Source organism: Pleurodeles waltl, chromosome 12, assembly GCF_031143425.1.
Source record: "Pleurodeles waltl isolate 20211129_DDA chromosome 12, aPleWal1.hap1.20221129, whole genome shotgun sequence".
Classification (NCBI taxonomy): Eukaryota; Metazoa; Chordata; class Amphibia; order Caudata; family Salamandridae; genus Pleurodeles; species Pleurodeles waltl.
This window is the reverse complement of record NC_090451.1, coordinates 329,155,591-329,182,660: the sequence shown is the minus strand read 5'-3', so window position 1 is coordinate 329,182,660 and position 27,070 is coordinate 329,155,591. Positions and strand designations below refer to the sequence as shown.

Below are 27,070 nucleotides of genomic sequence, written 5' to 3'. Positions count from 1 at the left end.
TTGAGAAGCGAGGGTTTAAGCACACTTAGGGCCTGGTGGGACTACTTGAAAATCCAGGTCTTTAGCTTCTTGTGGAATTCAAGAAGTGAGGAGGAGGCTCTTACGTGTAGCAGCAGGTCTTTCCATGTTTTAGCAGCGATGTTAGGAATAGGCTTGACTTCTAGATCTGTTTTTCTGAATGCATGGAATATGTGCAAGTAGGTGTCCGAACAAGCATCAGTGTCTGGAATGTCTTTGAAAGTAGATGCGATTGTTGAGGTATGCAGAGCCTGTGTTATGTAGTGCCTTGAAAGTGTGGGTGAGGAGTTTGAATTGTGCTCCTTTGTGAATGGGGAGTCAGTGGGAGCACCTTCAGGTGTGGTGCGATGTGTGTGTGGTGTAGGAGGGTGACAGTTATTCTGGCTGCCTACTCCTGAATGGACTGCAGCCTTCTGGTGAGGTTTTAGTTGGTGGTAGATTATTGTTGATAGATTTAAGTCCATGTTTTGCAGTTTCATTACAGATTTATGCATTTGAAAAATCTGGTGCACCTTTACATGTTTAACAATACACTTGCAGATCTGAATGCACCTTTGCACAGTGAAGTGCCCCTTTGCAGATTTCAATTTATGTTTTTTAGTTTCAGGTATAATGCTATGGGTCTGAAGTCACATTTGTTTTTTTATTAATATACTGGTCCTCCTTTATCAATCTTACTTCATTTCCAGTGTGGAATTTGAACAACATTTGCAGATTGTTGTGTTGAGTGCCTCTTCAAATACGTAATTTCACGTTTACAGGATGTACCTACCATAAGTGCAACCTTTCATGATCTAATCTGCTTTTAGAGATTTTGATTCATATCTTCAATTTATAGGCACTCTGCTATTTTTTTCTTTTTTTATTCATCAAATTCTATTGGTGTTTAAAGCCCGGGGCAATAAAAGCAATCATGTTCATGAATATAAAGTTGCAGATTTCCACGGCCGTGCTGGCTCGAATATTCTTTGTAGTTGTTCTAAGAGAACTCAAAGTAGGTAAATGCCAATTTGCATTTCCCTCTTGTGTTGGTAGTAGCAGTAAGAGGAGATGTAAAATGTTTACGATGGAAAAATAACACAAAGAGCCAACAAAACAAAACAAAAGAAAAAAAACGGAATTCAATAGAGACTACTTTACATGCAATGAAATACACAATGAGTTTAAAATTCATGATGTCCCCATTAACTGGTAGCAGCACACACAATGGTTCTGTCAGTACTAGAAGGTTTGGGTTGCTACATCCAGAAACCCCTCCTGCTGGGGAATAGGTTCCCAACCCTAGAACATCACTTCAGGCAGCATGTCTTCATATCACTTTTAATATTGTGTTATTTGCTTGCATCATGCCTCTATCCCAGAACCGTCACCTCATTGGCATTATACCTTTATTACTGCTTATTTTCCCACATAAAGTAAGGTTTCTCTTTCTCCAAGCTCAAAATAGGAAGTTCCCAAAGCAAAACAGTGTTATCAATCCTAGTGTGTTTGTACAACAGTGTCTTATGTTAATTATAGAACATACTCCAGCCAATACCTCCTGCATAATTGAGGGAACGGGTAAAGAGAATGCTACTTATCTTCTGCTGCCCTAAGAACACAAGCATGGGTTGAAATGTTGCCATTGCCCCATTTTACGTAAACTCTATAGTGTCAATACTTGTAAATCAAATCAACTAGACATTTCACAAATAAGTGGCAGCTCAATCCACGTATCCTCTCCGAAGGCTGCTCTATATCTGTAAACCTCAAGGTTGATGGGGAGTGCACTAATAAATTCAATTTGGCAAAGTTTGTAAGCGTTGAAACCAATCATGTTGATCCCAGATGGTTCACTTAATTACAGTAGCCATCCTATCAGGTGTGTTGGTGGGCCCACATTTTGTTGTAATAGGTTGCACTGAAGGGGAGTCTTGGTGGGCTCAATTCAACACATCTCTCTAAGAGAAGCACAATCTTCTCGGCTACCGAACACAGGCTAGTAATCGTAATGGCTTGTTCCTACCATTTCTTCTGTTTAGCGATCCACTCCATTGTGTTGGCCTGACGAACTATCTAATTATTTGAAGGACAATATCATGTACTTCTAAGAATGTGCTGAAAGTGCAGTTTAGCTGTGTTCCGCATATTGAGTACAGACACAGAGGGTGCAAAGGACAATAAGGCCAACAATGCACCTTAGGACACACAGCAGGTTGTTCTAATCAACACAGGTTGGGTAGCTTGGCCCCATGTTTTGCAGGCCTTTACTCAGCAGAAAAAAATATATTTCATATTCATATGCTCTAAGAAGAAGAATAAGCTGATACATTATCCAGGTACTATTTCCCATGAAAAGGGGGTGATATGTGAAGATGTGTTAGAAACCGCAATTGTTACCCAGACCACAACAAGGCTAAGATACCTATAAGGACTGGACTTCAACACTCTAATGATGTTATGATTTTGGTGCCCAATTTAGCAGCTTTCTTTCACAGAAAACAAACCAATGGATGTATAGAATCTACCTGTGTCTGATGCAGTATGTGGGCTAAACTACATGATAAACAAAACTACTGATGGCTTAATTTCGAGTTTGCAGACAGGGTACTCTGTCAGAACATTACATATGTTCTGTTCACATTACTTACAGTGCCGTTGATTGTAATGTACATGGAATGTGACACAGGACACCACGTTTTTGTAACATTTTCTGTTGTTTGCCAAACTGTAAATAAGGCCCAAGGTTTATAGTGACTTAGCACACAGTAGAACATGGGCAAAAAGCTGACGAATGGAATGCAGAACTTAGTCATTAATTGTGGTTACGATTTATTTAAGCTTTCCACCCATCACAATTTGGTTTTCCTCAGTGACAGAGCAGTCTTTAGCATCACCCTCCTCACCATCGCAATGCACTGCAAACTAGTCAGCCAACCATATCAAAAGTGTGTTAGATTGCCAGGCAGCGTATGATAGGAGATATACTGTAATATGCCAACTTAATGCGCAGTCCGCCAGGATGATTGCCGAAGACATATTTCACCTTGCTTTGTGGACTACAAAGGCTTCAGATGACTGATTGCTTTATTGGCTGCACAATGGAAGATACCAAGTGTTGGACTTTTGCTTTTGCAGGGTCATCCCCAGACTTTTTTGCCTCCTGCCTCCTATATTTTTCTGACATGTTGCTGTTGGCTTTTCAACTCTGAGCACTTTACCACTGCTAACCAGTGCTAAAGTGCATATGCTCTCCTGTTTAAATTGTATGTAAGTGGTTTATCCATGATTGGCATATTTGATTTACTAGTAAGTCCCTAGTAAGGTGCACTAGAGGTGCCAGGGCCTGTAAATCAAATGCTACTAGTGGGCCTGCAGCACTGGTTGTGCCACCCACATAAGTGGCTCTGTAATCATGTCTCAGACCTGCCACTGCAGTGTCTGTATGTGTATTCTTACACTGTAAAGTCGACTTGGCAAGTGTACCCACTTGCCAGGCCTAAACCTTCCCTTTCCTTACATGTAAGGCACCCCTAAGGTATGCCCTAGGTAGCCCCAAGGGCAGGGTGCAGTGTATGGATAAGGTAGGACATATAGTAATGTGGTTTATATGTCCTGACAGTGAAATACTGCCAATTTCGTTTTCACTGTTGCAAGGTCTGTCTCTCTCTCATAGGATAATATGGGGGCTACCTTTAAATATGATTAAAGTGTAGATTCCCCTAGAGAAGAGATGGACAGGTGGAGTTTGGGATCCCTGAACTCACAATTTAAAAATGCATCTTTTAGTAAAGTTGATTTTGAGATTGTGAGTTTGGAAATGCCACTTTTAGAAAGTGAGCATTTTCTTGCTTAAACCATTCTGTGACTCTGCCTTGTTTGTGGATTCCCTGTCTGGGTCAGTTGACAGTTGGGTTGTTTTTCACCTCACACCAGACAGTGACACAAAGGGAGCTGGGGTGTGATCTGCATTCCTGATTAGCCATCTCTGCTAGGAGGGAGGGGTGGAGTGGTCACTCTCATCTGAAAGGACTGTGCCTGCCTCTGACAATGCTGTCTCCAGCCCCCTGGTGTGTGTCTGAGGCCTTGCCTGGGCAAGGCAGGATTTCGCAAGAAGGTGTGAGTCCCCTTTGAAGGAAGGTGACTTCAAAGACTAAAATGGGTATAAGAAGGGCACCCAAACTTACAAACTTTAGAAACACTTCTGGAATCAAGGGGAACCTCTGCCTGGAGAAGAGCTGATCGCTGAGGAACAAGTGCTGCCCTGCCTGTGACTGTGCTTTGTGGAGCTTTCCTGCAGTGCTGCTTCTGCCAGAGTAAGAGGGCAAAGACTGGACTTTGTGTGCCTTCCATCTTGAAGAAGAAATCTCCAAGGGCTTGATGTAGAGCTTGCCTCCTGTTATTGAAGTCTCAGGGATAGCAAAGACTTCTTCCTGCCAGCACCTGGAGTCTCTGGAGAGACCCCTACTCTGCTCTGTGGTGCCCTTCCAGTTCCTGGGACCCTGAAAGGAGAGGCTGGCAGCCTAAGGACAAAAATACACGCACCGAGCACCGTGCGGAGAAAAGATCGACGCGAATCCGATCGCGGCTGAGAAAACGACGCGACGCCGGCTCCGCAGCTGAGAAACGACGCCGCTGGAAACGCGACCGGAGAATCGACGCCCGGAGCAGGAGAAACGACGCGCAGCATCGCTGACGAAGGCTGAGAGATCGCAACCAGCGCCGCGGGACTTCGGACCGTCGCGTGGCTGGCTTTTTCGACGCGCCTCGCCGAGCCGAGCTGTTTTCGACGCATATACCCGTGCCGGGTTATTTTCGACGCACACCGCCCGTGCGGGGTTATTTTTGCCGCAAACCAGGTACATTTACACGCTAGCAGCGCTAGTGTGTTGTTACAACTACCTAAAGACTCTTTTTATTTTAAACCTTTTAAAAATCATAATTTGACTTGTGTATGTTGGATTTTTGTCGTTTTGGTCTTGTTTTGTCTAGATAAATATTTCCTATTTTTCTAAACTGGTGTTGTGTCATTTTGTAGTGTTTTCCTTAAGTTACTGTGTGTGTTGGTACAAATACTTTACGCCCAGCACTCTGAGGTTAAGCCTACTGCTCTGCCAAGCTACCAAGGGGGTAAGCAGGGGTTAGCTGAGGGTGATTCTCTTTTATCCTAACTAGAGTGAGGGTCCTTGCTTGAACAGGGGGTAACCTGACTGTCAACCAAAGACCCCATTTCTAACATTGGTGACCAGCGGTCGGGATTTGGACTTGTATTTGTACTTGACATACAGTAATTAAGTGTACACTACTGTTTTGATCTCAGACCACTACGTGACCACATACTACTTGTTTGGTGATCTTTTGATTTTTCTCTTAAGGACTCTTTTTGTTCTACTTCCATGATTTTGCTGATCCCTTGACTGATTCTTTTTACTTCATTGGGAAATTATTTTTTTTCTGCCTTTGGAACTTTGCACTTGTGACCATCATGTCTCAATCTGGAGATGCAACAGCTGGAGCTGTGTTTGAAATGGAGAAACTGAAGGAGTACTCAGTTGCTCAATTGAAACAGTTCCTTAAAGATCTTGACTGTCCCACTGAGAGCTCCACCAGGGAGGGGGAGCTGCAACAGGCACAGAGGGCCGGGGTGACAATCAAGAAGGCTGGAGGGCACACAGAGGAGGAGAATGTGGGTGGGGAAGTGCAGAGGATACACAGTGGTGTAGTGGAGGTACCTGTTACGCCTGGGGGGAGGGTCCCCAGGAGGGATAGCAGGGTGTCACCCAAGGGTCTGACTCCTGAAGAGTTACAGGACAGACGGGCAGACAGGGCTCGCCGATTCAAGGAGTTGGAAGAAAGGAGGAGGGACTTAGAGATTAAAAAAATGATTTATGCTTACGAGCTTAAATTGAAAGAGCTGGAAGTCATGAGGGCTGAGTCCAGCTGGAATGGTGGCAGCAACAATTGTATATCCAGTGATGCTGCAGAAGTACACATGCCCAGACAGGTGGTGCCCTACTTGAAGGAGGGAGTTAACACACGCCAGGAGGTTCAGGGGTATGAGGTAGCTCCAGTGATGCACAGGGTCTCTGAGGTAGATTGGGGAACTGGCATGGGGAGTCATATTCCTACTGGTGGGAGGGACACTCTACTGACTCTAGTTGAGAGTGACAGGGAGAGGGGTTCCCCCCAGGTAGAAGTCCTGGTTATGGAGTGTGAAAACATCCCAGAAGAGTGTGGGTTGAGTGTCAGGGACAGTCAGGTACTGTCTCACCAGTCTCAGGAGGGTGATGTGGGGTGCTTTGTCAAAGCAGAGTCACTGGATGGTTGGGTGAAGGGTACTTTGGTTAATTCATGTGAGGGGCTGAGTGATGTAATTGCTGGAGAGCATATGTCTAGTCCTTATTTTCCAGAGCTATGCCAACACCAGGTGGAGTGTGAGTTCTCTGACCCCAGGGAGCTTACAATGGAGGCAGACTTCTGGGTGAGTACCAGAGAGTCTGAAGAGGCATTTGGGGGTGCTCCTGAGAGGAGTGGTCTAGGTAGTTCCCAACCAGGTGAGGTAGGGAAGGATTGTAGTGTCCCAGGTAGGTCCCAGTGTAGTGGGATGGGTGAGGGACCCCATGTCCAGTCTCAGAGGAGAGGGAATGGGGATGGGTTGAGGCCCAAGGTGCCCGAGATCCGGTCCCAGGTCCTGGAGGGTTCCCTGCGGGAACCCCAGGAGGGGAGCCTAGCCTGTACCATAGGGCCATCTGTTGAGGGAGACCCCACAGTGTCAGGAGAACTTGGGGGGGCGGCTGTAGCCAGCGTCCCACCAGTTCTGGTGTCTGGCAGTACCACTCCTAGTGAGGGGTTGCAGAAGTCCAGACAGAGGGTTGAGAGGGGGTTGCGGACCCCAGTGGAGAACCTGGAGGGTCAGGGGTCAGCTCTGAGTGCAGAGCCCCCCAGGAATGACCTTGGTGAGACCATTTCTGGGCTGGGGGGAATCCAGACTCTGTCAGATGGGCAGAGGTCAGGAGACCTGCGCCAGCCAGACTCTTGTATGGCCCTTGGGGAAAGTGTTTCCCTTGTGGGGGGTAGGTGTGCCCCCCAGGAAGTCCTGGTGCGCCAGGCAATGATTCAACCGCAGGATGGTGACTCTGGGTTGGATGATCAGGTTCAGGGGGTAAACTCTGACCTGATGGGGAGTACGTGTGCTCCCAAGGAAGTCCTGGTGCGCCAGGCAGTGGTTCAACCGCAGGGTAGTGACTCTGGGTTGAATGATCAGGTTCAGGGGGTAAACTCTGACCTGATGGGGGGTAAATGTGCTCCCAAGGAAGTCCTGGTGTGCCAGGCAGTGGTTCAACCGCAGGGTGGTGACCCTGGGTTGGATGACCAGGTTCAGAGGGTAAACTCTGACCTGGTAGGGGGTAGGTATGCCCCCCAGGAAGTCCTGGGTTGCCAGGCAGTGATCCAGTCTGTGGGTACAGACCCTGGATTGGGAGGCCAGGTTAAGGGTGTCCCCCCTGACCTGGAGGAAGGGGCTACTGCTAACAGTACCCCTACCATGTTGTCTTCTGGGGGGGCCGCTCCTAGTTGGGTGGTTCAGGACCCCAGAAGAGAGGGCAGGGGGAGGGAAGCCTCACCCCTGGCCCTGGTCCAACCTGAAGGTACAGACCCCAGGTTGGAGGATCAGTTGCAGGTTAACATCCCTGCACTGATGGAAGAATTGTGCAGGACTGCTTCTACAAGCACCCTGACAGTTTTGGACTCTGGGGGTGCCGCTTCTGCAGGGAGGGTACAGAGCCCCAGAGGGGAGGACCAGGGTCAGGTTGTCATCCCTGACCTGGTGGAAGAGAGAGTGGTCAAAGGGTGCCAGGCACCTGGGGCTACCACCCCCCACTCTCCACAGTCACAGTGGTTAGAGAGGCCTGAGGTCGGGCTCTCATCCCTGACAGTTGTCTGGGGCCACTGTGGCTTGCTGTCCTGGTGGACAGAGTTGCCCCTGGGGGGGGGAGGACGAGAGTCACACCCCGGGGGTGGAGTGGGCAACACCACTGTGTTGGCCCTGGTGGTACTATCTGCCCATTGCAATACATCTGTGAGCAAAGTAAAGTTAGGTGTTGCACAGATGGTGTCTGTAGATGTGGAGAAGGGTTCCCCATGGGTTAGCTTAGTGGGCCCTGAGAGTATGGACAGAGGGATCCAACTGGAGTCAGGAAGGCGTAGAACTGGAACATGCCCCTGCTGTTGTGGGCCTGGGTCCCTGTTCTATCGCCCCAATCAGGGAAGTACATCAAGGTATTGATTGTTCTCCCCTGGCTTTAGGCTGGTAGGGGGTCGTGTTGGACTTTTGCTTTTGCAGGGTCATCCCCAGACTTTTTTGCCTCCTGCCTCCTATATTTTTCTGACATGTTGCTGTTGGCTTTTCAACTCTGAGCACTTTACCACTGCTAACCAGTGCTAAAGTGCATATGCTCTCCTGTTTAAATTGTATGTAAGTGGTTTATCCATGATTGGCATATTTGATTTACTAGTAAGTCCCTAGTAAGGTGCACTAGAGGTGCCAGGGCCTGTAAATCAAATGCTACTAGTGGGCCTGCAGCACTGGTTGTGCCACCCACATAAGTGGCTCTGTAATCATGTCTCAGACCTGCCACTGCAGTGTCTGTATGTGTATTCTTACACTGTAAAGTCGACTTGGCAAGTGTACCCACTTGCCAGGCCTAAACCTTCCCTTTCCTTACATGTAAGGCACCCCTAAGGTATGCCCTAGGTAGCCCCAAGGGCAGGGTGCAGTGTATGGATAAGGTAGGACATATAGTAATGTGGTTTATATGTCCTGACAGTGAAATACTGCCAATTTCGTTTTCACTGTTGCAAGGTCTGTCTCTCTCTCATAGGATAATATGGGGGCTACCTTTAAATATGATTAAAGTGTAGATTCCCCTAGAGAAGAGATGGACAGGTGGAGTTTGGGATCCCTGAACTCACAATTTAAAAATGCATCTTTTAGTAAAGTTGATTTTGAGATTGTGAGTTTGGAAATGCCACTTTTAGAAAGTGAGCATTTTCTTGCTTAAACCATTCTGTGACTCTGCCTTGTTTGTGGATTCCCTGTCTGGGTCAGTTGACAGTTGGGTTGTTTTTCACCTCACACCAGACAGTGACACAAAGGGAGCTGGGGTGTGATCTGCATTCCTGATTAGCCATCTCTGCTAGGAGGGAGGGGTGGAGTGGTCACTCTCATCTGAAAGGACTGTGCCTGCCTCTGACAATGCTGTCTCCAGCCCCCTGGTGTGTGTCTGAGGCCTTGCCTGGGGAAGGCAGGATTTCGCAAGAAGGTGTGAGTCCCCTTTGAAGGAAGGTGACTTCAAAGACTAAAATGGGTATAAGAAGGGCACCCAAACTTACAAACTTTAGAAACACTTCTGGAATCAAGGGGAACCTCTGCCTGGAGAAGAGCTGATCGCTGAGGAACAAGTGCTGCCCTGCCTGTGACTGTGCTTTGTGGAGCTTTCCTGCAGTGCTGCTTCTGCCAGAGTAAGAGGGCAAAGACTGGACTTTGTGTGCCTTCCATCTTGAAGAAGAAATCTCCAAGGGCTTGATGTAGAGCTTGCCTCCTGTTATTGAAGTCTCAGGGATAGCAAAGACTTCTTCCTGCCAGCACCTGGAGTCTCTGGAGAGACCCCTACTCTGCTCTGTGGTGCCCTTCCAGTTCCTGGGACCCTGAAAGGAGAGGCTGGCAGCCTAAGGACAAAAATACACGCACCGAGCACCGTGCGGAGAAAAGATCGACGCGAATCCGATCGCGGCTGAGAAAACGACGCGACGCCGGCTCCGCAGCTGAGAAACGACGCCGCTGGAAACGCGACCGGAGAATCGACGCCCGGAGCAGGAGAAACGACGCGCAGCATCGCTGACGAAGGCTGAGAGATCGCAACCAGCGCCGCGGGACTTCGGACCGTCGCGTGGCTGGCTTTTTCGACGCGCCTCGCCGAGCTGTTTTCGACGCATATACCCGTGCCGGGTTATTTTCGACGCACACCGCCCGTGCGGGGTTATTTTTGCCGCAAACCAGGTACATTTACACGCTAGCAGCGCTAGTGTGTTGTTACAACTACCTAAAGACTCTTTTTATTTTAAACCTTTTAAAAATCATAATTTGACTTGTGTATGTTGGATTTTTGTCGTTTTGGTCTTGTTTTGTCTAGATAAATATTTCCTATTTTTCTAAACTGGTGTTGTGTCATTTTGTAGTGTTTTCCTTAAGTTACTGTGTGTGTTGGTACAAATACTTTACGCCCAGCACTCTGAGGTTAAGCCTACTGCTCTGCCAAGCTACCAAGGGGGTAAGCAGGGGTTAGCTGAGGGTGATTCTCTTTTATCCTAACTAGAGTGAGGGTCCTTGCTTGAACAGGGGGTAACCTGACTGTCAACCAAAGACCCCATTTCTAACACCAAGTCATTGCTATTTCTTCATAACAGCATTATCGGAAGCTAACCAGCTGCTGTTGAATGAACTGTGGGGCGCACTGAGCAACGTAGAGCAGGATTCACATTGACAAGTGCACAAATCACATGCTACGTGACCGTCATTGTGCACTGGGTGTGTTATGATAGTGCATTCTCCCACTTTAGCAGCTCACACCATCAGTCAAAACTCAGCTTGCAGAAATTCGATAAGCTCACACATAAGGCTCCAGACATGTGACTTAAGTTGGATGCTGTGATCAGAGTGGCTGCAGCCATATTCCTTTAAGTTTGGGTTTGGGAGAGGCCAACCACAGAGCAATGTGTGTACTGTAGATCTGGGGCATAGAGTTGATTGAATTTGATTGACAGATTGACCGGCATCAATAGTGATGGACAGATTATGAAACACGGATATGGTAGAAGGATGAATGATATTTCTATACACTTTCACAGGTGTTATTTGAACATTCACACAACATTTATGTATTCATTCGTATTCAGATTTTTTTGGTAAAGTTAATTTAAAAAAACTCATTAGGACTCCTCCTTTTTAGAGTGCACAACATAGCTTAAAATTCAATTTCACAATATATATAATAATATTATAATTGACCAATAAACAGGTTATTATCATTAAGAGCATTATTGCAACTTAGATAAACTGAAACACATGGGTGCACGTCAAGATAAAAAATAATATTATAGTAAAATGCAAAATGCAGATGCTGAAAAGTGTGGAGATAATAGACAAAAGGGAAAGGGTTAAGTCAAGCTCTTCAGGATGTTGGAGGAGGTCAACTTTTTCCCGGCAAGTCTTAGGAATTTCGTATATCGACCGTTCAAAATTGGGCCCGTAGCTTTTAGACCTGCAATTCCCGCCATCCTGCAAGTCCAGATACCACATTGATTAAAAGGCATTTTCAACAGTTGTCGCCTTTCTTGGAGAAAGACTGGGCAGAAACATGTAATTCTTCCCCTAAATTACACAATCTACACGCGTCCTTTGTAGCTAACTTTTTCCATGGCTTTCCATGTGATTCACTGCAGAAAAGGCCAAAACCGTAGCACATAAAGTCATTTTTTAAATTACGTGACCACCCAGTCTCTAGGTATGGTTCAGGCTTAAGGGATGCTCATTTAAAATGGTCCAGGCATGTTACCTAGCAGTGTTACTTTATCTGTTAACAGACATTTTTCACATTTTTCTGTCCTTAACCAGCTTTTTTAAAAGTGGCTGACGATGGAGCAGTTTCCTATATAGATTGAATGCCTCAATCCTTAATGGCCGGATCGAGGTAACGGCAAGCAGGAGGGGTTTCATTTATTTGCTTTTCCTTCCAAATAGCCGTAGTGTGCCTGATTCTTTTCCAAGTTTTTACACAGTACCCTTTCCTTGCGATTGATTGGTTTGAGAAGCCAAGCTCTAGCCCTATCTGGGCAGGCGGATGGAGGTTGATTGAAAGTGATCTAAATGTTTTAGCTACAGTTAAGTTTAAGACTGCTTCATCTCTGCCGCGGAGAGCTTCGCTTCCATAAGAAATACACAGAATAAGTTTTGCTCCTATTACTTTGAACAGGGGCAAAAGCACGGGCCAGCGAAAGCTCGTTGAAGAATGCCAAAGGCAAGGATCAGGGTGTTTCCTTTCCGAGTCAGGTCTTTCCTGTGCTGCTGAAAGGAACCTCTTTCATCAAAAAGTACCCCTAAATATCTGTAGGTTCTTACCCAGTCCATTTGTTCACCATATAGGAACCATTTATGACTTTTTTCTTGATTCTACTGCTAACTTCCATGATATTTGTCTCTTCAGATTTATTGTCATCCTGTTAGTTGTAGAATATAAAGACAGTTTATCAGTAAGTCGTAGCCCTATTTTCGTCTGACTGAGCGGGATCACATCATCCGCATATAGCAGGTTTGAGATGTACATGGAACCTAACTTTGGGGAATTCAGGTTTACTGTGTCCAGTGCTGGAGATAAGTCGGTTAAAAAAAGATTAAAGAAATGTGGGGCAAAAACACAGCCCTGCTTTAGATTGTTAGGTGTCTGTATTTTCCTGGACAGGATGGAGCTGTCTCAGATTCTCACCCTTTCCCAGGTGCCCGTGTACAGTAGTTGTATGGCTTTTAGTAGGTGATCCGGGATGCCCAATGATGATAGCTTTTGCCAAAGAAGGTTACAGTTCACACAGTTAAAAGCAGCCTAATAATCTACGTAACATAAGTAGAGGGTTTGGTTTTTGTGCTTAGGCTTATCCATTATTAAAGATAGTCAGTATATTTGATGATGTACCAGCTCATTGAGTGAATCTAGTGTGATTCGGGGGAACAATGTGATTACCGCCAGCCCACTGCAGCAAATCTGTAAGTAACAGGCTAGCAAAATATTTTGCCTCTTTGTCTAAAGGGGTTATCAGGCAATTATTAGCTGGTTGATGTCAGTCCCCATTCTGAAATATTGGATTGATTATAGAACCCTTCCATCAATCTGGAATATTTTGTTGCTGTAGAGCATTGTTAAATACTACTGTTAGAATAGCCACCCAGTGTGAAGGATTTGTTCTAAATAGTACTTGGGGCAAACCGTTTGGTCCTGGTGGCACCATTCTGCCTGGTCCTTTGAATAATCTTGGATACTTGTTCTTTCAGGAAGGTGTACAGAAAACCCCCGGTCTAAAGAGTGGGTTTATAGTGGACTGGCCCTGCCTGACTGGGTAAACTGGAGCCACTATATGAGGAAGATTAAAACGGTCCTTCGGGAAGGCCAAAAATTAGATTGATTCTATTTCTGCTGCTGTTATCTTTTCAAGGGAGGGTACAGCTTGTAACAGTTTCAGGATATTACCCTGATTCAAAATATCATGTCTCCCTCTCAACAGATATATTGGAGTAAAATTATTTTAATGAGGGAACCAGATGCTGACGGGTAGTGGTCAGACAGTTGCCTAAGTATCATGGTGTCTTCCGTTTCACTTCGACTTACTGACCAGCAGCTGGATGGATTGAATGCATCCAAAGTTGCCCTAGGGTTTATTCACTCTGGACCGGACTGCAGGCTATGTTTGTCCTCCCCATTGCTGAGGTTTGAGGGTTCAGAGCTAACTGTATCATCAGACTGGTTTGCGAGATGTAATTGAGCTGTCCCCTTTTGCCCTGTATCTCAGTGAGCTTGTTTCGTTGGGGTGCTTGGGCCTTTTTTTTGGTGTTTGGCTGGCAGGCATTTCTTCAGGAGTGAAGGGTTCTACAGAGTTTGGTACATCTACTGCGTTGTAAAATAACAGGAAGAGTTCAAATTTCTTTGGGGGTGGGGGGGAATTGTTATTTTTTGATAACTCTCCTTCATGTACTATCATGGGTTCATTGTTTCCCAACTTGGCTATACTTAGACCAGTAAGCAATATTTGACTTACTGTTTTTTTGTTTCTTGCTTTGCATAGTTTCTTTCTATATTTTTTGGAACATCTAGGTTCTAGAGACATTGGGTGATCGGTTTGAAATTCACAGACATCCCCCACGCAATGTGTCAGTTATTAAGTCTGAGGGGCTTTGTCCTCCAATGAAGATGCTGTCTGGGGGGAAGTGAGTCGTCTACCAAGTGCACTTCATTCTTTTCTGGTCTCTCCCCACCAGTCATTGTGGGGTAGCTATGCATATGTAGTTGCAAATCTTTGCTGTGCCCATGGGATTTGAGAGTTATTCTTAGATCTTTTGTAAGTGAAGGGAGTGCCTCAGGAATTGTTACCAGTTTATTGAACACTGGGGCACTGGAACAATCTATAATAGTGCAGCCCCATGCTCTTGGACATGAGTGATCAAATGATTTAGTTCAGCCAACTTCCGATCGATTCCAGAGACTGAAGTGGCCATTAGATTCAGTAAATCTACTTGAACATCCATTTTGTTAGATTGATACATTAGGGCATCAACGGTAAGTTGAAATGTTCTAAGTCGAATGACCCAGATCATCCCTGGTTCTGTTGGTGTGGTAAAACCATGCATCAAAGAGGTGCCAGCAGGTTGCTCCTCCTGGGCTTTTTTAATTTTATGAGGAGTTAAGAATGGGTTTCCTCCGGACCTGGGCTCCCTGGTTAGAGTTTCAAGGATCAGAATGTTGATGGCCTATAAAACTGGTGTCCAGATTGCTTTGTCATTACTAGACTTCCAATATTACTTTAATTGGGAGTGGGGTACCATTCGTTATTAGCAGTCTAGAGGATTTCTGGGGAGACTTTTGATCTGGGAAGGGTCGCAGAGACAGAGGTCCGAATGTAAGAAACCCCAAGTCACTGACCGGGCCCTGAGCAGATTCTTTACTTTCTTCAGACTCATTCTTAGGCACTGAGTCCAGGGAGTCCTCCTGGGAGTCTGGTTTTTGGATTGAAGATTTGTGAAAGACTGCTAGTGCTTTTTGTTGGAGAAATTGGATCCTAGAGAGAGTTCGAATCACTTGGGATGGTAAAGAAGACTCCAATAGTATTTTTTAGGAAGTCAATTTTTACTGGAATGTTGGTAGACCTCTCAAACAACCGTGCTATGGGTGGAATTAGTGGCTGGTTCTCCCTTGCTGAATTAGCCTTCACACCGTTGGCAGTTAGGCGAGGTTGATGTTTTTTCTTCCTTTTGGATAGCATGTGCGGTACCCTCTCATTGTTCGACTGCATGATGGAGCCTACATGCTTCTGGACCTTCTAGGAGCTTAATTAGAGACCTTCTCCTGTTCTGCACAGACAATGATCTTATTTATAGGAGATTTGTGGGGTTTTATTGTCTTGTAAATTTGTCATAGAATACCCGCTCGTTTGACTGGAGCGGAAGTCCCTTCATTGCCAGCTCAGGCCCGAAAACAAAAGCAGCTGGTGAGCAGAAACAAAAAGCAGAAAAGTCTCTTGAAGGCTTCTATAATTCTATGAGAGTTTCTGTGAGACGCTGATTTGCTGGTCCAAGCGGAGTGCGGAGGCAGACTACTATCCAAGCAGGGAAGGTGGACTTGATTAGTTAGTAAAGCTAGACTTTTGCAGCTTGAGGCTGAGAACTGAAGTATGCAGCTGATTGTAAGTGCAGGGCTGGAACTGCAGGGGAACACACCCAAGTGCAAGCCGCATCCAGCTTAGAGAGTGTTTTTAATCATCAGGCCTTGAGGAGGTGAGACTGGAGCTAGAGTGAGGAGTGAGCGGGGCTCAGCGGTCGCCTGCAAGCTGCACCCAGCCTTAGCTGGGCAGTTTCTGTGAGGTCCTGGGGCACACTCTGAGCAGTGGCTAGCTACAGCCACACCACTCACCCTCCAATGGCAGTCCAGTGGCCCCCTTAGCATTCTTGAAGAGTCACAAGTGGATAATAGAAAAAGTTCCAGGTGCTCTAGACTTCAGGTAAGGGGAGTGGAAAAGAGGCACAGCAACCCCGCCTCCCACTTCTCCCACTGCTTCTACCTCCTCGATTGACTTTGGGAGCTTCAGTGGCAGTCTTAGGGGGGTCAGTCTTGTAATCGCCCCCGGGTCTGCTAGTTCTGCATAAACATTGCACAATTCAATATAGTAACAATTTGACGTACACATGTGACAACTCCAAACCCAAGCTTCTAGGTTCCAAGTCCACCAACTTAGCTACAAGGCCACCTTTTTTCACATACAAATCTATTAATGCTCCCAGACATAATCGGTCCACTTCTTTGTCAACACCATGTCTACCTAGAAAACTAATCTGGTTGCTTAAGTTATTATAGTGCAAATCAGTTTATCTTCTTTTAAGCCTTCACTAGAGAGAGAAGTCTGTTCAGCCCCTCGATAGCCTTCACTCACACTCTGTCCAACAGTGCCAGGAGTAAGATTTCGTGATGTATAGCTCCTTCCGCAGTATGGAGCCTAGATAGGCAGAGGTGTAGTTTACGCCGACTACAGTGGGTGTTGCTTACCAGCATGGGGTGCTGCTCCATGGGATGCCACTTCCAATGCTATTCAAATTATTTATTGTGTTTCAAAATAATCACTCAGCTAATATGACTGCCTAGGAATTACAGATTGTGTTAAGAAAATGGATTGGCCAAAGTGGATAGTGGGTGTTACATCGGGGATTGAACGCAAAAACTGGGAGAACAACTGTCCTTGCTTCCTCCAGTGGTGCTGGGACAATTTTCAGAGTGGGGGTGCTGCCATCAACGTTTCGTCACTGAAGTCAGTGGGTTAGGGAAAAATCCAATCATCACACAGGGTAACAAGTGTATCAAATGAGCCACACCCACTCAGCCGGAGATTGATAGGGGAAATGTATGGGTTCACTTAGCATTTTGGAGCATACAGTTTAGAATATATGACAAAATTATAGTGTGATATGTACTACCACTTGCTAGGAGCACATTTTCCACTGCAGTGGCCCTTATATTTCATCGGACATTCAGTTTTACTGCTAAACAAATATGAGGTGCAATCGATAATGTAGAAATTGGGTTTCAGAACATATTTATAACTTGTGCATCACACAAGTATTCAGATTTGTTTGATTCTATTTCAATGTTTGTTTTCACTGCTATTAAGAATTACAAAAAAAAGTAACCTGTGGCATTCACACTTTCCTTGCTGCTGAAGTATATTGTGAAATATTTGTATAGTTTATTGAACGTGTTTAAATGGTGTGTGTTCCTCGCCTTATAGTTAATGATAGAAAAATTAAAAGGCAAACTCAATGTTAAAACAATAAGAAGCAGTTTCTAAGGAGACTTGGCCTGAGATGTTACCTCTGTCTTTGAACAGACAACAAATGCAGTGTGATAAACTCTAAAGGTCTTGTTTTGTCTCTTTTTCGTGAATTGCTACACCATTATCTTTGGGGGTGCTGCAGCACCTCAGTCACCTCTACTTTCATTGCCCCTGCTTGCCTCGGTCCGAGATGTCAGCTATTATAGCTTGTCAAGTAGAATAGACTGGACTTCAGGTATTAAGGGTGATGGGAGGTGCAAGAGAACAAGTATCATGGAAAAATGTCTAGATTACTTACCAGTAATCTTAATTTCTCTGATTCTTCCTTCCTCGTCCCAGTACTTACTCACTGAGGATTTGGCCTCCACTCCCTTAAACACTCACCATGTCCCAAGCTCTTTTTAATTTCCATTTAAAACGTCTGTCATCATCCTATAAACGCCACTGCCTTCAAAGGCATATTCAGGTTTACAAAGCCCTCTATCAAACTGTTGATGATTGCTCTCAGGGAATGTCATAAATTCTGGGAAAAGTAAGCAAGAATCGGGGTAATGAAGATTACTGGTAAGGAATCTAGATATTACCTCTTCATCGTCTTTCTTTTCCCATCCCTTACTGATTGAGGACATACCAAAACAGCATGCATTCATCATGGTCTGAAAAATCATCTCTGCAGACATACTACCAAGACAACCACAAATCTGGGTGCAAAAAATTCGCAATTCTATAATTACTACACCCTGGTGAAATAAGGCCAGCCTGTGATAAGCTCAATAATGACTTCCAAAATAGCTATAGTAAAAGGCAACCCTAATTCCAAAACATACATTCATTTCATGATAACCCTTCTGTCTGAAAAACCAAAGAGGAGGGGCATATGTGGTACCCTACAGGTGTCTGAAAAACAGGCACTCTCCTATGAGGCAAAAGTATCCCTTGTAGTAAATACTTGTAGTGGGCTTAAAGGATCTTTGTCCAAATGCTAAGTATGCATATTAACGGTGGGATCTTACAAAACACTCACTCAAAATAGACAAAAAGGGGTGCAGAATATCGTAGCTGGCCTCAGAGACTCTAAAGGGTGAATCATAAACTTAGACTCTGATGAGACAATTAAGAATGATAAGGCAATTCCTTAATCTTTAACAACTATTGGAATAACTCATTGAAAAGAATTATTATCAACAACAAAAACATATGTACAATAATACAAGCTTAAATATTGATGGCAATACCGAAGGACCCCTTCCTTAGCTCCTGTGATGTTTAGAATGCTGCCAACAAGAAACTATTATAGACAGGAATCTCTGTGTGTGTCTCCTTAAAGTAGGCAACCAGGAGAAGAGAAAACCCAATAGCAGAATGTAGGAAGGCTATGAAACTAAAGACGTGTCTTTAAGTTTAAGTAACTTCAAATTTTAAAGGCAAAGGAACTGCTTTATAAACCAAATGAAGGATTAAAATGGCCACTTAACATGATATTGTCTTAAGAGTCTGCGGCAGGAATACATATACAAAAAATGTTCTTCTTTTATCAACACCTAAATGCTCTGTGATAACCATTCTATAGTATTATCAATCCAAGTGGGATATCTTGTATTCAAACCTTTCAAATGACCGAGTGTAAACACAAACCCTCAGTCCAGATGTCAATGGATGAATTGTTAGGGTAATCATTCATGAATACTCTGTGACTGAAAAGGTGTGACTCATCTAATGAGGAGTATCTTTAGCTAGATGAAATCTTGTCCAAGAATTAAAATCTGAGTGGTGTCTTTGCTTTTTTTCTTGATGCCAAGGAGAGGGAAAATAAAACAAACCCCTTTCTAGGCACAATACCATGGCATGACCTATATGCAACAAAGTTCTGTATTGGGAATGCAAATAAACCATCTTTCTGTATTAAAAAGTAAACTCCAGTTGTCCTGGAATAACACAATTGTATTCCTCCAAACAAGTCTGATAACATGAAGGGCACTGAATGTCGAGGTTGACAAAGAGGTGGGAAGTTAATCCTATATTAAAATTACAAGATTTCGGTAGAATTGGTATAGAATAATCACACATCCCCTTAGAAAGACATAGCAAGGGTTCTGTGTATTCACACCATTATAAAAGACATATAAGAATGTTTCCTGAGTGAAGAATATTGCCATAATCTCAAAAACAAAACAGAAGACATAAGCTGGCAGAGAATCTCTGCCTAAAGACTTCTTAAGAGTTATTCAAATGGAACTTGCAGAGAAAATATCATAGTGATTTGTTGTCAGCAAGAAATCCATCTACAATTATACAGTCCCCTGATTGAGAGGAGGATTGTCTTGAATTTGACAGACAACCTGCACTAATTAGCATGACACTTTCTATTACTATACAAACCTTTGCATTTCAATTCACTGCCTCTCTTGAAGAGGGGCTCAAAGGATTAGTTTACTCACAATTAAGGAAAATCACCATTCCACAGTGTTTCCCCCTGATAACTTTTCAATTGTGTGAGGCATCACATAATACATGTACCTGCAAAGTGCACTTCAACCTGATGGGCACATCCTGGTGTCGAACAGTAGACGTCCATTACTACCCACCCCAACTGCACAGATGTGATTGACCCCAGAAAGAAGAAAGGCCAGGGTGACCAGCCACTTCTCAAACTTACGGCCACCAGGTTAAACACAAGTCCCTAGAGAGATGAATTCATCCACTGAACCACTAGACCCAGCCATCAAGAATCAGAAGAAAGCCAAGTCTGAACATTAGAAACAGAACTGAGACACAGATCTGCCACAGCCTTTAACATAACTCCAAATTAGTATAATCAGGGGTACTCATCCAAATTTCTTACCCCTGGAAATATTGCAAGAGACTCTTGTTCTGAACAACCATATGCAGATGCAAGGTATGTGTTTTTTGTTGTTGTTTTTTTTAAGAGAAAGTCACATCTTCATTAGTTGATTTCCCTTCTTTTTATTATCTCAAAACCTACATCTTCATAACTGAAAAGCTGAGCATACAGGACATCCGTCTGTTCTTCACTAAGAAACTCAACAAAAATATCAAGCCCAATGACCAGTCTTTCTTGGAGCTCTTTCTGGCCATCCATTAAAATCAACTAATGTATGCCCACTAATGCAGCAATTTCTAAAAATGTGTGCTAAAATCCTGCGCAAAGTCCACTTTTTTTGTATATCTCAAGAAAAGGGGTTAACACACATATTTGACGTTTTGTTCCAACCCTAAGGTAGCCTCTGCTTCGACACCAGAAGCATAAAAACCCAAATGGACCAACCAAGATCCAAACTTTTGTCAAGAGAACAAGCACCAATCTCTCAAGTAAATGCATTAATAGAGCCATAACCTCTAGCAGAAAAAAAGGTTGACACACAAGTTCAACAAAATAAAATGTATTGAATACCTTAGGAGATAAGAGTAACAACATTCAAGTTTCCATCTTGCCATGTGAAATGTCTGTATATTCACCGTAGCATCGTTATTTAATCCCTGGAGATAATACTGCTGAGAAAAGGGGAAACTAGGATGGATTTTCTAACTAAAATTAGTGCCCACCTTCCATCAAGCAGGGGAGCACAAATACGAATTTCTCTATAAGCTGGATATTCAGTTCATCAACCCACTTGCCAGTAATCCTGAATATGTTCCTTTTCTCCTTCATATAACTGCAGCATCTGAAGAAAATAGCCTCAAAAATATGAATAAATATGATGATGTTTTAACATAATACCTGCGGCTGTAAAGTGTACAGTGATCCTGAAGGCATCCTGCCCCTAAGAAAAAAAGTTTATCCTTGCCCCTGAGAAAATATTTATCATAAACGAGCTGAAAGAATCCTTATGCCCCTTATGCTTTCCCAAAAATGTATTAATCTTTTACATCTTCTCGTGAATACTGGAATTATTTATAAGAAAGTAGACTATTGAGGAAACATCTGACAATAGAGATTAAAGGATCTGAACCCTTAACCTTTAGAGTAAGAGTTCATACTTTATCTATATAAGACAGCAAGAAATAGATGACAAAACGTACACACTTACAATGCTATTTCCTGATGAGGTCTTCTAACCTCCAGGTAATGGCTGTTGGCAAAGAAGGTTCCTCAAGCTCAAGGAGTCTTTCCTCTTTTGGGCTTTGTAGAAGCCTGCAGAATGAGTCTTCCTGGTCTATTTACGAAGAAGCCAAGGTGCCATTACTCTTCAGCCTGGCTATTTAAAAGAAAACAAACCGCGTTCCTTCAAAAGAATGCAACCACTGACCCATTGCTGCTCTACTTAATATGTCATTAATTACTCAGCTGGGTTGGAGAAGGCCATTTCCTCATCAAGCAGGGGACCACTAGATTGGACTGAAGCCCACTTACCTTGCCACTGCCCCTGGTGTTTGAGGGTAATTATAAATGTGGGACTAGCACCGCTTGCATCCTCAGGCACACAGCTCACCTACTGTGCCACACCAGGGCTCAGGCAGTCATGGTATCCAGGGGGAGCAGGCACCCTTCCTAGTAGAGCTAGGATGACCATTTAGACAGCAGAGCCAGCCCATACTACAGTATAACTGTACTCCATCTCCCCGGTAGCATCCAACTCAATGGGAGAAGGACCTGTTAAGTAAGCCATTAACAAGTAAAAACCTAAAAGAAAACAATGGAGGCCCCTGCAATGTATTAGTTTTTCAACTTAGATGGATTCATCCTCCCCCTGAAAGAGAACAATGCGGATTATTTCACCCCATTCTTCACCAGTTCTTCATTTTGCGGCTCTCAACGTAGTAAAACAAAATAATTGTTCTGGCTCTTGCACTAATACTATGCTTCTCTCCACCTGAAATGAGAACACAGGAGTGCTCCACAAAAAACACTAATCTAGTATTCTGTGAAAGCATGCTGTGACAAACAGGGCCTTGCACTGCCATATGCACATACATAAAATTACACTCACTGCCTCCTCCTTGAAAACAACCAGGACTCGGCACTGGATTGCGCTCCCAAAGCAATGACATGGCCTTTCTGAGGCAGACCTCCCAAAAAAAGGATCTTCAAAAGCTTCCCAGGTGGTGTGGAAATGCCAGTGAATCCCATCAACCAACATGCTGGAAACACTGAGTTTAATTTGCTCCTAACATACTAAACATTTCTCCCAACACTGGAAAAGATTTTTCCGAGACTGCAAGCAACTGCATCGCTTCAGCGAAAGGTTATGAGAGGCCACTTGACTCCCTCAAAATAAATGAACATGAAGCATATAATAAGAATATAGAAAGTGCCAATGCAGCTTTCGAAAGCCTGGATATGGAAATTGAAAAAAAGGCAAAAGAAAAAAACAGGATATGCCTTCGGAGGCAGTGGAGTTAATAGAAGAATGACTGATGTCATCTATGTAAATGGAAAAGAGTTTGGGAAATGGTTATTGTTTGGGGGTGCAGGATAAATCCTCAATGAGTAATGAATGGAACAAAGAAGGAGATAATTATATTTCAATATGGTTCAGCGAACAACACAGATGGTTGCTAGAGCCCCTTTGGGCCTTTTTCCTAGGAGGAATAGGCAACATAATTTTTCAAGACAATGTAGGTTTCAAATTGGGCGGTGGGTGTTTCTTGGAGAGGAATCAAATATTTAATCATTGGGCAGATAGTTGTGCAATACGTCAAATGAGACATTGAGAGACAAGTGTTCAGAAATGTTTTTTTTTTTTTTTTTTTTTTTTAGACTTTTGGAGTTTATTTCTTCATTGTAGAAATAGTTTGGATGTAAGCAGTGACTGGCGTCTTTATTGTGTTATAACTGAATTTGAAAATCAACTTCGAATGCAGAGGATGCTTGCGGGCTCATGGGAGGTGCTACGAAGTGCTCATTGTTGAGACTGATGTTCTATTGTTATTGTGTGACTATATCTGAGCAACTCCCTTTCTAGAGTTTCTTTGGATTGTAGGCATAAGGCATATTTTAGGCACAGTTTGGTAATTTTTTACAAAATGGGCATTTCTTACAGGCATTGAAGTCAGGTTTCTGATGTTGCTAGTGTATGAATTTAAGATCAGTATCACGGGAATGAATATGTGGTGAATGTTAATGAGAATTGACTAATTGCAGAGATCTATATGTAGCTTTAGTTGCTTGTGGTTTGTGGGCATTGAAAGGGTATTTTGGTGGCTGTTAGGTGTGGTTTATGGATGTCTGATCTGCTTATCTGAATAGTGATGAGGGGATTTCCTGAGGATGTTGTGGGTTGACAGGTGGCATATGGTGCTATGTGGGAGGGGATGTGAATGGGTAAAGGAATAGGAGCCTGAAAGATGAGTAGTGCCTGCATTTGCCGGCATCTGCAGTGCACACATACTTTTTTCTATAATTTATTTTTTTAAGTTATAGATCGCACAAACATGACCCTTGAGGGTATCAGAGTGCTTTACAAATGGTAAGGAAAGAGAGGTTCATTCTGAGTTCAGGATGCAGGAAGTTCCAAATTCTTGGGGAAATTACAGAGAATGCTCAGTTGTAAGTTTTTGTTTTGTAGGATTTTGGTAATGTCAACAGTAGGGTGTTGGCGCTTCTGGAGGGTCTGCAGCCACCAGATACCTCCAGTTTTTGTGCAAGTGACAATGTGTTGAAGTGAAGGGCTTTATGGGTCATGCAGGCAATTTTTAACTGTACTGCCTCATATGGGAGCAAGTTAAGAGATTTAAGAACAGATGTAATGTAGTGGTTTCCTTTAGATCATGTGATGAGCCTTGCAGGAGAGTTAAGAGAGGCCCTAAGTGGAGCCAACTTAGATCTAGGTAGGTTGCAGAGGGTTGCACTTACATAGTCCAATTTGGGAATCACTGGGGCTTGATCAGCCTGCTTGAAGTCATCAAAAGAGAGTAAGTGTTTTATTGTTCTTAAGATGTTCATCTGGAAATTAGCTCCTTTTGTGGCGGCACTGATGTTCTCCTGTATGTTCAAGTTATTGTCTAGTGTTATCCCTAGTGATCTTGTGGAATCAATAATATGTGGTAGGCAGTTAAGAGCTTTTTTTGCTTTATCCATTCTTCGATATCGGATGATTGTTCAGGTGGGACAATTAGGAGGAATTCCATTTTGAGAGCATCTGAGGTGATTGCAGGTCAGCCAGTTTTTAGTTTTTGAGTTTTTTTCTATTTTTTATGGATCTGATGTTTTCAGGGGAAGAGATTTTCAAGTACAGTTGTGTGTCGCCAGCATACATGTGATAGTGGATGTTGGACAGTTTCAAATGGTCAGTTAAAGGCTCCATGAACAGGTTAAAGAGAGTGGGTGAGAGCTTGGACCCCTGTGGTTCCCTAATGTGACCAGTGTAGGATTGGACTGGGACTGATTAACCTTGATCCTTTGAGTTCTGTTGTGGATACAAGAGGCAAACCAGCTAAGGACAGACCCTGGTAGCCTTATCCTGTGTCCAAGTAGCTCTAGGAGGCTGTTTTGTTTAACCGCATCAAAATCTGACTTTAAGTCAAGGAAGATTAGATGGCAAGAATCATTTTTAACCAGCATTTTTAGTGCATCGTCTTCTATGTGCGTAAGAGCTGATTGGTGCTGTGGGCCTGTCAGGAGCCAGATTGGAATTGGTCTGAGTCGGAATTGTTCATTGTGGTTGCATAGTTGGACGTGGACACATTTTTCAAGGAGCTTTGCCAGAGTCTGAACGTTTGAGATAAGGTGGAAGTTATTTTGGCCTGCATGATCTGCCATGGGTTTTTTCATAGTAGGGGTTACCTGCCCCGACTTTAGGCATTCAGAAATAGTGCCTTGAAGTAGTGAGGCATTTACTATTATGGTCCAAAGTGGGAGTATAGACGATTTGACCTCACTGTAGAAATTCAATGGCAGAGGAACACTGAAGTGGTTTCAAGATTTCAGTGCTGTTAGAATTTTGAGACTGGGGCTTTCATCAAAAGTTTTGAATATGTTCCACGCAGCGTTGCTATGGGGGTGTAGTGTGGGAGACATGGAGGCTCAGCGATCTGAGGAGTGGGGGAGCAGATATGTAGTATGACCAGCAGGTGGTCCATTGCTGTTGTTCATTGGGTCCAGCGGTGAGGTACGATATGGACCATTCACTGCAAATTGAGGCAGGAGATAATGGTTATGCTCTTTGCCTCTAGCCCTGAAGTGCAGAGGCTGAGAGTTTTTTTTTTTTGCATATTTATATAGGACAAACTCAGCCCAAGTGCATTGTTGCGCTTTATATGAACACCATTTGCATTAAACAAGGTCAGATACATTTTTCAGGCACGGGGAGATTGAGGGACTCATTACGAGTTTGCCGGTCTAACCGTCGTACCGCCAAACTTGTCGGAGTGAGGCTGCCGTCATACCGACAACCTCAGCCCAGTCGTATTACAATGTTTCCACCGGGCTGACCGGCGGAAACATTGTAATACGACGTTTCCTCTGGTCAGCCCGGCAGAAACCGTGCCACTGCATTGGCCTCACACCCCATTCTGAGGGTGATGGCAGGGGCATCCATGTGGTCCCCAGCACTGGCTTTCTGCCAGCCTTTCCATGGCGGTTAAACCCGCCTTGGAAAGACTGGCAGAAAGTGAACTTGTGATCCGCATGGCGGTGCCGTGGCTGATCACAACTCTGACTGCCCCCACCCCATTTGATCCGTGATCCTGGAGGTGACGGAGGTCTCCTGGCAGTCCAACTAGGTGTTGAGCCGACGTTGGGATTTGAACCTGGTTCCCCAGTTCCAAAGTCCTGAGCTGTGGCCGTAACGCTACATTCTCCACATCTGTGGAGATATTATTCTGTAAAAGCAGAAGGACATCTAGCTCTAATCATTAATGCTGAATTTGCGCAGACATGATGTAAACACTCTATGAAGAGAAAAGAAAGTAAATATTTCAAGCGAGGGGAGAAGGTGCGGGAAAGATGTCGTGATAAAGGCAATCGCCTATTTATTCACTGGGCATCACCATCTTTTCCTTTTAACCTGATTGTGATGACGAGTCATCCTCTTATTTTGACATGTTTTCTGATTTCTTGTTGTTGAAACAGGCTAAGAGGAAATTCTCTCTCGTCAGAAGAAACCGAAACATTTTCCAGCCTGAATACTCGGCTGTTATTCTAATGAAGCTGCAGAACTCAGCTCCCTGCTCCACAAAACACCAACGGTTATGACTTCAAACCACATGAGCAGTAACCACATACAGAGATATGTCCTATTAGTTTTTTGTTTTTTCCCCATGAAGACAATTCAGCAAAAGCTAATTTTACTTGCTATACATATGTGCCCCGGTAAAACAAAGATCATGCTGTACCCTTGAAGGCAAATCCGTCGTTAATAATAAAATTGCTTTTATGTGACCTCTTTTAAGGGTGTTCTTTTGTCTGCAATTGTACTAAATGTAATTTATGTCTTTATTCTATGTTAGTCTGTTCAGTACTAGAACGAAGTTTATTTCCGTGCAGAGGGAGGGCAGCCATGTTGTCCCACGTTGCCATTAGAGTGTGAACTCCTAAAGCTGTCTATTGGTTGTACTGAAATCCTGTTGTCCTTATCCCACGTTGGCGTTGGATTGCTCCTGGATAGGCACATTTAGCTCTCTGATTGGGTGTTAAAAGGGACTGCAGCATGAAGGGCAAGGGCAATGTCATGAAACGTTCATTGTTAATTAACACTCGAATAGTGACCCCCATTTACACGTGGACCACCTGCGTCCTTTGTGGCTGTCCTGAAAATCTTACAAATATAATGCTATGCTGTACCATCATTGGATACCCCTTCTCAAGAACCATGCCTCTAACAATGCTCTCTTGCCCATTGCATATGCTGTATAATGCATTTGTCTATACAGCAAGGTTAAGTGAAAGCTTCAAGTTTTTAAAAACAGGCACGCATAATTAAATTCAAACGTATTGAATTCAGTGTGCCTCCTACCCAATCGAGTACATTCTGTT

At 43.9% G+C, this 27,070-nt stretch overlaps 1 protein-coding gene across 4 annotated transcripts in view; it reads left to right on the top strand.

Annotated features, from left to right (window-relative positions):
* NOD2 (nucleotide binding oligomerization domain containing 2) overlaps positions 1 to 26,467 on the top strand; it is a 302,117-nt gene extending 275,650 nt beyond the window's left edge. For all 4 annotated transcript variants that reach the window (XM_069216441.1, XM_069216437.1, XM_069216439.1 and 1 more), the window contains one exon: positions 26,168 to 26,467. In XM_069216441.1, coding sequence (XP_069072542.1) covers positions 26,168 to 26,240 — 73 coding nt within the window. In that variant the 3' untranslated portion in view covers positions 26,241 to 26,467. The remainder of the gene's footprint in view (positions 1 to 26,167) is intronic.
* Positions 26,468 to 27,070: the final 603 nt, after the last annotated feature.